The sequence below is a fragment of the Aphanomyces astaci genome (assembly GCF_000520075.1).
Source record: "Aphanomyces astaci strain APO3 unplaced genomic scaffold supercont1.57, whole genome shotgun sequence".
Lineage (NCBI taxonomy): Eukaryota > Oomycota > Saprolegniomycetes > Saprolegniales > Verrucalvaceae > Aphanomyces > Aphanomyces astaci.
In genome coordinates this window covers 205,385-218,507 of record NW_009798320.1, presented here as the reverse complement: position 1 = coordinate 218,507, position 13,123 = coordinate 205,385, and the positions used below count along the sequence as shown (strand labels likewise).

The following is a 13,123-nucleotide window of genomic DNA, read 5'->3' as shown; positions in this document are numbered from 1 at the left end:
AATGGCGACCACAGCAACTTGGAAACGACGTGCTCTCATGAGGATTTTGACGAAGAACATCGCAAGAATTTTGACTTTAGAAGTTGAAGAAACTCAAAATGCCATTAATCATTGGTACATGAGTGAATTAGACTATATCGACCACCACACAGAACGAAAGCAAGTGGAATTGATGATGCGGAGGCGAGGACGCATTCCATTGTGAGCTCGTCATTTTTCTTGTCGATTCGTTTGGGGTCAGAGATTGAGAGAATTCAATCCTGATACAAGCTTGTTAAGCATATAGGATCAACACACTCGAGTAACAACAATGCGTACTACAATTCAAACACGCGGCAAACAAACTAAGATTACGTTGGATGTTCCGCAAGATCAATTCATCAGGATTGAGGTGATTAAAAACACATTGAAGGAGTTATGTGAAGGATGTGATATTCAATCGGAATGCGCATACATTCGCGAGCGGGCTTCAACAGGGTTTTATACAATTTAGCAAATGTGTCGAAATGTGTTTGACATTGATGACAGTGAGTATTATGAAAATCGGAATCGTACATTTGTCAAGCCTGAGTGAGTATCATGAATTCTATAATGTTGATATTACGTTATACAATTAGCGTCCAATAGATCGACTTTTTTGTCAATGAATGTGATATAGACCAATAGAATATAACAATGCCTCGATTCACAAAAGCAACCTCAATCGCATATGTCAAGCGTATTAACCAAGCTTTTGATGAAGTTGCTTCAGAGTATGTCAGACATGCGAACTAACATTTCAACCGACAAAATCTCAACTGGGAATCGCCCAGTGGATGTACAGATGCAGAAAACGAGGCCGCCAAGAGGTGGTAGCTTCTTGAACAAAGTCATTCTAGTATGAGTACGATGTACCAATCCCGCGAACAAAAACTGAAGCTCATCTTCGACATGATCGACGCTGGGAGACGTGGGGTCCCCACGTCTCCCAGCCCACCTAGGTCGCATTCCCGGGGTTTCCTGAATCGACTATTCAACCCCCTGTGTTACCGACCTTCCCAGCTACCCCTGCTTTCCCCGGGTTCCCTGAGTTGCCTGTCCTCCCCGAACACCCCGAACATCCCCTTGTGTGCTCTATCGATGATATTTGTCCCATTGACGTCAAGCCTCCGAAACAACCCTCGATATCTTATTATTGTGAGCCTTAACAGCATCACAATTGGTGCGCCTGCCGGGAGGAAGTTTCAAAGGAATCACCAAGGAAATGCACAACCCCCTCACCTGCCCCCCCAACGCCGTATCAAGAAATGGAAGGGGCAGCCGAAGATCGTGAGATTGAAATGACGTTAAAAGAAGATCTTGCGTCGGAACAAGCGGCCAAACAAGCTCGATTGAAAGAAGAAATGGAGCAAGCGCGTCTGAGTGCATTGAACCATGGGTACAACGTGGTTTCGAATAGACGACAAACACAAATCCTGACCGAATCATTCAAGAACCGAGAAAAACTATACGCGGGTATGGATTTCCGAACAGCCAGTTGGAACCCAACAGTTCCCCCCATCGACCAAGTGGGCATACGATTCGCCACATCCGTTTTGACGCAACCAGAAGCCAAATCCAGCAAAGGGAGCATGACCTTTTCTTCTAGGCCCAAGGACGAGAAAGGATGAAAGTCAGAATGAACACCATGAAGGCGAGGATCAAGGCGATGCCCCTGGATTACCAGTCAACGTTTTTCGAGAAAGAATTGTCGACCTGATGACCGATGAACGCCTCGACAAAATTCCTCCAGCCGGAGTTTGGCACCTGGAGTGATGGAATCAAGCGCGCCTCGTTGGATGCCATAGCCCCCCTTCCAATTGACCCCTTCAAAGAAATGACGCTGGACGAATGCCGTATCTGCCTTTCCCGGCTGGAGAATGTGTTCCGACTGCTAAATATCAAGATCAGAGAAGCGGAAGACGACGAAGTCTATACGTGGTATTTGGAATCATACTTGGTGGCTCCAGAAGGCTGCTCTGTCTTGACTGCCGAAGGAGCGTGCTGCCTCAAAATTTTGAGGCGCAAGCGTTCTTGCACTACCACTTAAGTACACTAGAGCATCCACGATGTTGCTAAAGCAATACAATATCACAACTAATACCACGGGGTGGTGGGTGGGCGAGTGACCACAGGAATATAGGCAAATAATCTAGATGTAATCTATTTTTCGTTATGTGTATGTTGTCACAAGATAATCTATTTTAACTGTAAACATGAGCAAGGAATAAATATAAAATACTATCTTGAAAGGCACTAGTTGGGATCCGTCGCGTCGAGCATCACCGGGGCGGCCATTTCCGGACGGCGGTTGCCGACACAGGTACGCATGACGAGGTCCAACAAGTCCCATGAATACCATGCCGTCCCCACGAAAACCCCCACGCATGCGCTAGTCGGGTGCAGAGGACGGCAGAGTTGACTGTCCGGATGCAACAACGCGTTGATTGGAGACAGTTGCATTCCCGTCGATTTCATGGCGTCGTAACCGTCGTCCGTTTGATGTTGGTTGCCGTACGATACGATATTGATATTGTTATCAGTAAGTCGATTCGAAATTTGAGTGGGTATAAGCAGGAATAGCCCAGGAGGCCAGGCTTGGTCACAAGAGGATACACAGCCTCGAGGAGGTCGTTGGACTGGCACTTTCCTAGATTTCTGCCCACGTTGAGTCAGTATGTAGGCGGCCGACATGGCTGTGGTTTCGATGGTGGCCTTGATCGCGTCGAGTTCGTTCTTGGCCCGAGCTCACCACTATGGAAAATGTCAACTGTGACGATAGCAAAAAACGGTTAGTGGCGCAGGGTCTGTCGCGTCGAGGATGACAAAATGCTTCGTGTCGAAATAATGTTGTGGGTATTGAAGATTAGAAAATAATATGACACATTTCTATGTCCCATCCACCAATCACCAATCGCCATTGATTTATTAAGCCAATCAAATCTAAGTCGTACGCCTGACAATCTTGAACTATTCCTCCATAACTGTACCCATGTTTCTCATGACCCAACATCTGGTGCCGCATACCTTGTTAGCCGCGCATAATGCTAATCCTGCTATTAACCAAACTTCCACGGACCGAGAAGTACACTCCTCATACGAATAAGATGACCGTCCTCGTAGATGGTACGCTTCCTGACTCCCCCCCGCCCCTCGTCTCAACTCATGCTTACATTCTTCTTGTGTGGTCGTGCTTGACGCCGTCGTCGCGGTGCTTTTCAACACTGGCGAATTCAGCTCAAGCAACACCGCTTCACGTCAATACTACGACCCCTGTTCCAACCACCACCGCCGTGACTACGAGCAGTTTGTCAACAACTCTGGCGGCATCGCGCCCAGTCCGATCACTACCGCCGCCACCAGTCTCAACCGTAACGGCCACAATCATCGCCCATTGACTTACCCTCCTGTTCCCCCCGACAAGCTCGTTGTCGAGTTCTGGTGTCACTGAAGACGCCGGTGGCGAATCGGTCTGTGCACTCTTCCTGGGGACAATTCATCTTGTTAATATCGTTGGTTCCAGACGGCGTGACGCATATCATGCTGGCATTTTCTGAAGTCCACAACGGGCTAACGTGAGTGAACCAGTCATTTTAAGGCTCGAACGCCTAGACTCAAAAGTGCTTTAGTCTATGGCGCCAGTACGTACTAATTATGTACTAGTCCACTATCATCCCCCCATCCCCCTATCAAACTACTTCGAAGTATATATGTACTGAACGATTTTGTTAGTCGGTGCATGTATGTCTTGGGCAGCATCGATCGGGGGGGGAAGCTCTCAACCGCTCTGACTTTTTGAAAATCACCAAGTACGACGTATTTGCCACCTGTGCGATGGCGTTTCTCGACAAGTTCAATCTCGATCGGCCACCTATCCATCTGTATATTTTGTCCAATTTGACCGACTGGATCAACATTATTATGGAGTACAACGTGGCCGACTACGCTCCCCATGCACACGTAGGTACATGGTACAGTTTCGAGTGATATATATATATATTAGATATTATAGAAAATACACGAGAAGGCGTTGCAACCACGCGAAGAAGTATTTGTCGCCTATACTGTCATCACAAAGGGCCTATGGCTTCACGAGTCCTACACCATAGACTACGAACTACTACAACTACATGGACTCACGCTTCAATACTAGTATGTAGTAGTATATGGTTATAGTCGTTATATCATTGCCAGTTTGTCTACATTAAAGATTGGGCGGTCGCTGGGGCTATTTGTCTCTGCATCATCGTCATTGTACACTCGAAGAAACGTGTGGCCGTGACCGCCACGACTACGAGGCAGGTCTTGGACTGCCAATGCCAGATGGGGCAATTCCAAGCTCAACTGGTTGACTAAATGGGAGAAACTCGCGTGAAAACCGATGCCATCCACGAACGGAAACCACGACGTCCGGGATAAACTGTACAGCCTGGAGAAGTCCAGGAACTGCCCGCCCTCGACCACGGGCACCACGGCCGTCTTGCACCGACTGGCTCGAGTCACGAGCCGCTTAAGTCCGGCCATGTCTTGATGCCATTGCCGACCTAAAAGCACCACGACCGACGACGCTGCGTCCATCCATGCCGCGTCTACATCGTCTTGAAAATCCAGAGTGGCTAGTGACGTGGACGCGAGTCGCGCGACGAACCCGCGGCGGCGCAGCGACTCGGTTACTCGGAGGAGCAGCTGCTGCTGCATGGAGCTGTCTGATGTGGTGGTGTAGCACACCAACACCATGGGGATGTCGTCGTTTGGTGTGTTGGATGCATCGGGGGATGATAGGATACGATGCTGCTGCTGCTGGTTATTAGGGAATGAACGAGTGGAGGTGGTCGTGGAATTTGGAGGTGGGGATAACGGAGGTAGTGATGACGACAAGAGAGGAGGAGGGGGTATGTGCTTGGTTTGAATGGCTTGTCGGATCACAGCTAGCACGTGATCGGGAAGCACGGGGTTGGTCGGATCGAACGACTCGAACGGCAAAATGTACTCGCTGGCCACGTAACGCTCCACGTCACTCGACATCCCATGGGGGTCTACCACGAGCACAACCGCTACAACAAGAATAATCAGTCGATTTCGCTGCGACACTTTGATACAACCACATATGTCCATATTGGTCTTATTGCGACGATCCCCAAGAGTGAATATATTATATATCCCACTGCAAGAGTGAATATATTATATCCCACTCCAAGAGTGAATATATTATATCCCACTCCAAGAGTGAATATATTATATCCCACGTGGAATGAAAACAACTTTTCAAACACACAACGAGTTTTCATTTTCGATTCGGCCCCAACATATCAGGCTTTTTGTCAGAATTATCTTTTAGTATTCCATATTAATATTACACTGTAAAGTTAAAAAATCGCTACGCGGGCACTTAATATGGCCTCTTCGGCCGCGTACTAGCTGCAAACACAAACAGGTAGCGGACTTTACTATCTTTTTAATATTCCACACGTCACTGACCATTATTAAACGGCATCAAACCATGACCATGTATTTTCACATCGATATAAAATAGTCGTCTCCATGGCGGGGTTGTATGACACGAACAACCACGGTAAAACAACATTCGAAATGGGAGTGGGGTGGTCAATCGAAGGACCAGACGAACCAAATCGGCACACAATCGACCAATCAAAACCCACCACACGAATCAAGTAGCCAATCAAATTATCCACTTCTTGGACCAACCTTTCAACATCGAATTCGAATGGAACGACTTGAACGAGTACGATTGTTTTACATACAAAAGCCAGTACAACGAATCGATCGATAGATTTGGTAACGAATCAGCCCAAAAGTCAGCCACATTTTGAGTAAAACGGCATAAAACGACAATACTGTGGACGTGTACCAGGAGTACGAGCCAAGCGGGCAAACGCGAGCTCTTTCAAACACCATTCGGAGCGCGAGTACCCGTCGCAGACAACGGCCACAACCACTTTGGCATGAAAGATGCCGCGCGCAATCTCTTCGCGCCACACGGCGCCGCCGCCAATGCCGGACGGGTCCATCGTGTCCATCCAGCACGTCATGCGTGCATGTTCCACCAAGAAGTCGCGCACGCCTTTAGCCACGGGCGCATGCGCGTGCGTGTAGCTGATCATGACGTCCCTCGCGCCGGCTTCCTTTTTCACGGCAAACTGGAGCTCTGTCGACGTGGTGCAGTCAACGGCGCGCCGTCCGTCCCTGTTGGTCGCGGTGATGTCGGCGCCATTTCGGAGCAACGACACGGCCGTGGTCCGGTTCTCGTTGATCAGGGCAATGTGCAGCGCGGTGTTGCCGTCCATGTCTGTATATGCCAAGTCCGCGCCCGCTTCCACGAGCGCCGACACGACGTCGGCACCCACGCCTTCCGCCCCCGCCGCGAAAAACAGCACGGGCGCCCCGTCGTTATCTTGGACGTTCGGGTTCACTTTGGCTTGGTTGAGCAACACCTGGACCACTTGGACGTGGTTGTTTCGGGCCGCCCAGTGCAGCGGCGTCCTGCCATCGCGGTCACTCGCTTCAGGGTTCGCGCGGCTCGCCAGCAGTCGGATCGCACACGCGGCACTGCCAGAGATGGCGGCCCAGTGCAGCGCCGTACGCTTGTGTACGCCCGCGACGACCTCCCCCAGCGTATCCGGATCCACGTGGCGTAATCTCAGCAAAGCGTCCAACGCGACGGCGTCGTTGGCCGCAGCCGCTGCATGTAGTGGCGTGAGTGCCACGTCCGACCCGTTCTCTTCCAGCAGCGTCGATTGCGCGGTCCGACATGTTAATATGTTGCGTTGCTACACGAGCAGGATACATATATATATATGAGTAAGACATAACGTCGAGACCCACAGCATGCAGCTACGACACACGGGCGTCGTCTACATACTACTAATAGTACTACTAGATACTACTATATAGCTCCCAGCACTTTATAGATAACGTACCAGTGGTGTCATGACAGTTGCGCCGTGGGTGACGACATACAAATGGTTGGTTTGGTGGGCGAGTAGCAATTTCATCACCTTTCGTAACAACACATATTAGTGTGATTATTGAACGCATGATTCTTGGCAAATGAGTGCCATCTTACGTTAAATAAATATATATATATATATATATTCATCCGTTCACAATATATTAATTACTACCTAGTACATATATATATACATAAATATATATATAGTGAACGTATGAATATATATATATCATGAAAAGTATCCTGGATGGTCAACGTACTTGGACATGGTCGGCAAAGAAAATGGCGGGTTTCACGGCGGCGGGCCAGTAAAACGACGCGCGGGGCAGCGTGTCGACATTAGCATGGTGCTTGAGCAGCGTCCGCACCGCGTCGATCTGGCCCTGCTGGACTGCCACATGCAGCGGCGGGACCAATACGCTCAGAAATACCCACTCGTTCGCGCCTTGGAGGTAGTCTTGTGTCTTCACCTACATACATATAAAATTCATTCCCATTCCCATCAATATATTTCCAACTTGAATGCCATCGATTTGTTTCCAACACAAATGCCACAGATGAGAAAGGGTAGCAACGTACCAAGAGCCGCGTCCATTTGAAGAACAAGCCAAAGTTGAAGTTGACACGCGCCACCTTGTCGAGCGCGTTGACGTCGAAGCGGAACTTGACAAACAGATTGATCATGGCGCAGTCGCCGCGGGCCACGGCCACATGCAGCGGATTCTTGCGAGAGGTTGCAAACGACCACAACCACAACCGGGGTTCTAATATGGATATATATGTGTCAATTCCAAGTGGTCTCTGTGGAATAATCGAATGAATCTTTAGAATGACCTAGCCAATCAAATTATACGATGGAGACATTTGAACCAATCATCGTTTAGCCCAACCATATCGTTAGACAAGTCTACCACCATACATTGACGAAGCGTAAAAAATGCTGACTCGTGAATCAGCGAAAAGGGGGCAATACATGGGAAAAAATCAAACTGGCAAGTCGTCAATTCCCCAGAGATCGACATAGTGAACAATGTTTGGATAGCCTATTCGTGTTAATACATATATATATATGCATCGACCCACGTACTGCCTAGACAGAACTATAAAACTATTAATAGTCTCCAAAAATTAAAAATAATACATAATCATCCATTGAACAAAACAGCACGAATTTAGATGGATTCTTCATTGCTTCAGCTCTCGTACAGATTTTTCAACAGACCATTGGACACGTATATAATTACACAAATATATATATATATAGGCAATCAATGATATATGCACACTATAAATGGTTCCAGTGCTCAGTTAGGCATGCACATACATACCGCGATACAGTTTCCGAACGGCAAACTCGCGACCGAGGAGTTGCTCGGCCCGGGTCAGCAATGATTCAGCAAGCGCGAGGTCCCCAGTCAAAGCCGCTTTGAACAGGTCCGTGCGCAGTTGTCGGATGATGCGATTGCGACGGCCAAACGACGGCAGAGTGAACAAGCTATGGACGACAGACATTGCAAAATGAAATTTTTTATATATAGGTAATGTTGAGCTTGAGCTAACCATATATATATATATATATATATGCATCTGGGAATCCCAGTCCACAAATCAACAACATCGGAGACGATCGAAACACAAAAGTCTTTAGATGTATTTGAGGACAACTTGGATATATGTTCGACTCCAAGTGCATCAAAAGGGCACACGAATCCAATCACATAAATTATTAAATAATATAAAAATACCTAAAAGCAAAACTAGATCACTACTTCTATTTTTAATTGTACAAAAAAATAGATGCAATGATACAAAACTTATTTATATTTTAAAAATAATTATTATTTTACATTAAATATGATACAGAAAGGAACACAATATTTTTATATAATATATATATATATTAAATACAATACTACTACTTATAATATATTCATGAGCAAACTATAACTTTTCATGAAGAAAAGCCTCGGACCAAGTACAGTGTATATACAAGCTTAAGAATTGGGTCACATGGATTTTAATAGCCCAATTTGCGAACGGGTGAAAAGGACAATAATATATGCATACTGTATCCATTCAGATCACAACCAAACGTACACTGAATTTGACCTGAGTTTTCAAACTGCAAACCGAAAAGTACGTTACTACGACATACCGTTTGAGCCAGCCTTTGAGGTTGGCCGAATGCCTCGAGTCGTTGGCCGAGCCAATTTGAAGCTTGAGGTGGGTGCGAAAGAGGCAAAAAATAGTCACTTGCCACCACGTGAGTAGTCCGCAGGGCAGAATGGACCACAGTTTCACGTAAATGATGGCGCGGGTGACCGAGTTGGTCGACGCGTACACTTCGGCAGGACACGTCGGCTCTTGTATCATGTGGAAAGCCCAGAGAAGGACCTGAATGATGTACACGACGAGCTGACCGACCACGATGATCTCGCAGATCTGGAGAAACGGGCGGCGAATCACTTTGCGTGCTTTCGAGACGCGGTAGAGGCCGCAGTACGATGGCAGGAGTGCTGGCACGACGAGGATGGCGTTGGCGAGGGTCGACAGGGCGACGATGCGCGCGTATCCCGTGGCGTCCGTGAGGTTGGTGCACCAATGGTGCATGGATGACGTGACTTCATGCAGTACGACACAGGCGCTGGCGACGACGACCAACACCACGCTCGATGAGATCAGCCGGAACGCGAAGAACGAGTTGCGCAAGAGAGACGCGAACGATCCGTCGGGGGCGTGGCGGGCCTTGACGCTTCGACGACGCTCGACGTGGGACGCGCTGAGGTGTTCGGAATGGACGGGGGTCAAGTGCGATGGATCGTCTCGATGCATGCGATGCTGGTGGTCCTGGTACGACCAGGACGATCGTGTGGAATTGTGGTTGATATTTTCTTCTTCGAAAGACAGTTCGTTGGTGTTGATGGCGTCATGGTGCGCCGACGATGAGATGGATCCGTGCTGGATACGCACGCCTTGATCTGTCACGAGAAGGATGCCTTCCGAACTACTGTGTCCTGCTGAGTATATACGTGGTGTTGTAGGGGAAATGCTTGGCGATTCCATGACCGGTGCGATCGAATCTGCGAGGGAATTGTGTTCTCGAGCGTGTCGGAGTCTTTGGGCCTCGTCGCTTCCGCCGTTCACTTGTCGTGGGTTGATCACAACGGGAAGAGGAGACATGATGGAGGAGAACGACGTCGCGCTGCTTGTTTCGCCTCCTTCGTCGTGTTCGTCGATGTCTTGGAGTCCTGTGCCTCGCACCATGTACGTATGGACCGTCTGTCTGTCGGCGTCCGCGATTGCACTGATTACAAATGGCGCACGCACGTTTCCTTATAAGAGTTATATGAAAAAGTAATGAATACAAAACCCAAGCTTGATTTGAATCGTCATACCAATCAGTACTAGTTCAAGGTATTTGCAATAAGCTTGATATGCGAAACGCTCCTAGAATTCTACCGTAACGACGACGCAGGATCGAACAAGATGAAGCGGCCTGCGGGATGGAGTCCGCTGGCGGTACACGTGACGGTGAAACAACCCATGGAATAGGACAGCGAAAGGACGAGGAAGGTGCGTATGGAGCGATGCCAGCTTCACTGAGTGCAACCTCTCCACACCTGGACATCCAGAGTTCGACACTGTGTTATGGGTTGCGACATGGACCTGAGATGAGGCTGTCATGCATATGATTGATACGATCATGTTGTCAATCAAGGTCATCAATGACCAGCTTACTGTTAAGTGATAAAGGCATGTCAAGGCAGCAAAGAGTCATCCAGCATCGACTCCAATGGAGATACATGCTTGATGACATTTTGATGTGGTGGTTTGGGCATTCATGGTGAAACCGGATAATACAACGGAAAGTTGGCTTTATCCGGATAGGACAATTGTGGTTCAAATTTTAATGTCTGGCCACATGGTTCAAATAAATAGCAGCCTCGTCGACATCGTTGGCAGGGGATGGCACGACCAGATCTTCGATCGCGGCATAGCGATCCTTTCGGTACTTGTGGAGGTCGACGCTACACCGTTGATGGAGGCGCTGCTCCAGATCCAGCAATTTGCCCATGAAGCCAACGTTGGGCGAGATCACAGGACGCAAAGCTCGTGTGTACTGCAAGGCTTCCAGCACGCTCATGTCATGTCTCTCGACGAGGTAGACCAGCACAAAGGTGGCACTGCGACTCATGCCACGGGAGCAATGGACCTATGCACATCTTAAAAGTCAGATCAGGGGAAACGCATGCGTGAAGAAGCGTCGGACATAGTGTACCAAGCAAGTCTGCCCCATCTCTCTCGCATCATCTACAGTTCGTTACCATCATTACACAGGAGAGATACATACATATTGGATGGAAAGCTACTGTACATACGAATGAACTTGACAACGATTTCGAAGTGGGCTTCGATTGCAGTATCGGGGTCGTCGGTTAGCGGCACGCGGAGATACTCCAACGAATCTACAACACATTGTGCTTGTAAGATGCGCATTGGTCGTGCATGGAGATAGAGGAAGGGAATGGGACAGTACCGTCATAATAGCATGGAATGTCTTGGGTGCAGTTGACCACGTGCGTGATGGCGAGCGACTGCATCGCCAACAGGTCGTCGGCGATGCCCCTACCTCCGACATACAGCCCATCGAGGACTTTCGTGATGTCATGTTGCACGGCGAAGGAACCCACGGCCTCATCGAGCCGTAGCAGCTTCTTTGCCGCCTGGAGCGGCATGATGGTTTCGTTGGTAAAACGAGCTTTTACAAACACTTCGACCATCGACGACTTTGGTATTTCAACCAATAAGAAATTGAATAAAAACTAGAGAACCAATCAGTTACCAGAGATGGTTGATTTGAAAATCATCCAATGAAATGTCAGGAGGAATGTAACTGCCACCGCCGTTTCCACAAACAATCACGACGACGATGGACGGGGAACGATTGGTTCCTAAAGGTTGCCTACATCATTCTGGAAGTAACGTTACAAGAGTTGTCCGTGTTGCATGACGATGTTGATCTAAGTGACTCCGTGACCTAGTACAGTAGGGGTAGGTGCTCTTATTAACCGAGATACAAGGAGACGCTATCGGCATCCCATTCACACAGATACTCATGGGGATATGTGGTCAATGGAGGACGTCCGGCATTCAACTATTTTATAAACTATGAGATCTTCTTCATTTGTCCAATCGGGAAAACGTCCATGAAACCGCTGCGCAACATTATCGAACTGGTCCAAATGTTTGTCTTGATAATTGTACACAGACTTGTATCCGAACCGTATCCGGACGCTTTTGAAAATCCTCTGGCAAATGTACTAACGTGACCGATGCGCCGAGTTTTGCTTGAGTTTCATTTTCGAATATTTCAGTCGCTTTTTCGTTTTGTACAGCGAAACATAGAGTTTTGGAGAGGTAACAATTCGCTATATCGAATAAACCCCAAAAGAATCGATTTAAAGGGTTTATGATTGCACAATGATTTTTTGAAGTTGAGGGCTTTACACGACCATTGATGGGCTGACTTCATACTTGAGTTAAGTATTGAAATCGTCGATTTGACCACTTTCGACAACGTAAAATTACCATGTTATAGAGGCTAATGGGATTTGAACAGATATCATGTAGAGTAAGTATAGTAGTAATTTTAAACGGTCGACGCTATGTCATCTTACGAACGATAGCTTGGGTGGTGTATCCTAGCTCGGAGATAGAACGGCTGAATCGTCAAATGGATTTTGAGGCAAGTAGAATTCGGGAGCGCATATATAAAACAGAGGTTTATTAGTGTATTTTGTATCATCAAATCAAAAGTGTGACCTAAAATTTTCTGTGAGGGGTACTTTTTGATTAAAATACCAAATATATTAATACTCCTCAAGTGAAATGTCTCGTCCACAACTGAACTTGACTTTGGCGTTAGAATTCGTCGTGATATCGACCAGCATCCCTAAGTTTTTTAGTTTCGAGGTTTCCAATGCAACAAATTCTTATGCAGAAAACCATGTTCGTTAGTGATTGAGCTTGCTTTCCCAAGCGTAAAAGACAAAAAAGACAACGATTTCACGATTGATAGGTTTTTAAATAGAATCTATTTAAAAATACTACAGATACACCCGAGGCATCCGGCGT

General features: G+C 47.5%; 4 protein-coding genes across 5 annotated transcripts; 2 read left to right on the top strand and 2 right to left on the bottom strand.

The window, feature by feature from the left end:
• Window positions 1–1,286: 1,286 nt before the first annotated feature.
• On the top strand, window positions 1,287–1,578 carry H257_14405 (hypothetical protein; the record flags this gene model as incomplete). Its single annotated transcript, XM_009842206.1, has 2 exons — window positions 1,287–1,417; window positions 1,473–1,578. 2 exons carry the CDS (start codon window positions 1,287–1,289, stop codon window positions 1,576–1,578), a joined length of 237 nt encoding a protein of 78 aa, XP_009840508.1.
• A 1,802-nt stretch (window positions 1,579–3,380) lies between these two features.
• Window positions 3,381–4,171, top strand: H257_14404 (hypothetical protein; the record flags this gene model as incomplete). The annotated part of the gene is made up of 4 exons (XM_009842205.1): window positions 3,381–3,488; window positions 3,542–3,659; window positions 3,751–3,978; window positions 4,031–4,171. The coding sequence occupies exons 2-4, from the start codon at window positions 3,651–3,653 to the stop codon at window positions 4,169–4,171; spliced, it is 378 nt and encodes a 125-aa protein (XP_009840507.1). The 5' UTR covers window positions 3,381–3,488; window positions 3,542–3,650.
• Window positions 4,172–4,173: 2 nt separating this feature from the next.
• H257_14403 lies at window positions 4,174–10,286 on the bottom strand. 2 transcript variants are annotated; one of them, XM_009842203.1, is made up of 7 exons: window positions 9,144–10,286; window positions 8,317–8,483; window positions 7,568–7,752; window positions 7,249–7,458; window positions 6,957–7,034; window positions 5,888–6,806; window positions 4,174–5,072 (listed from the first exon to the last, which is right to left on the bottom strand). In XM_009842203.1, exons 1-7 carry the CDS (start codon window positions 10,250–10,252, stop codon window positions 4,198–4,200), a joined length of 3,543 nt encoding a protein of 1,180 aa, XP_009840505.1. In that variant the 5' UTR covers window positions 10,253–10,286; the 3' UTR covers window positions 4,174–4,197. The 2 variants fall into 2 exon arrangements, with proteins under 2 accessions (XP_009840505.1, XP_009840506.1); XM_009842204.1 differs by lacking the exon at window positions 4,174–5,072 and having other exon boundaries at window positions 5,184–6,806.
• Window positions 10,287–10,858: 572 nt separating this feature from the next.
• Window positions 10,859–11,758, bottom strand: H257_14402 (hypothetical protein). Its single transcript, XM_009842202.1, has 4 exons — window positions 11,526–11,758; window positions 11,368–11,454; window positions 11,268–11,299; window positions 10,859–11,201 (listed from the first exon to the last, which is right to left on the bottom strand). Exons 1-4 carry the CDS (start codon window positions 11,722–11,724, stop codon window positions 10,896–10,898), a joined length of 624 nt encoding a protein of 207 aa, XP_009840504.1. The 5' UTR covers window positions 11,725–11,758; the 3' UTR covers window positions 10,859–10,895.
• Window positions 11,759–13,123: the final 1,365 nt, after the last annotated feature.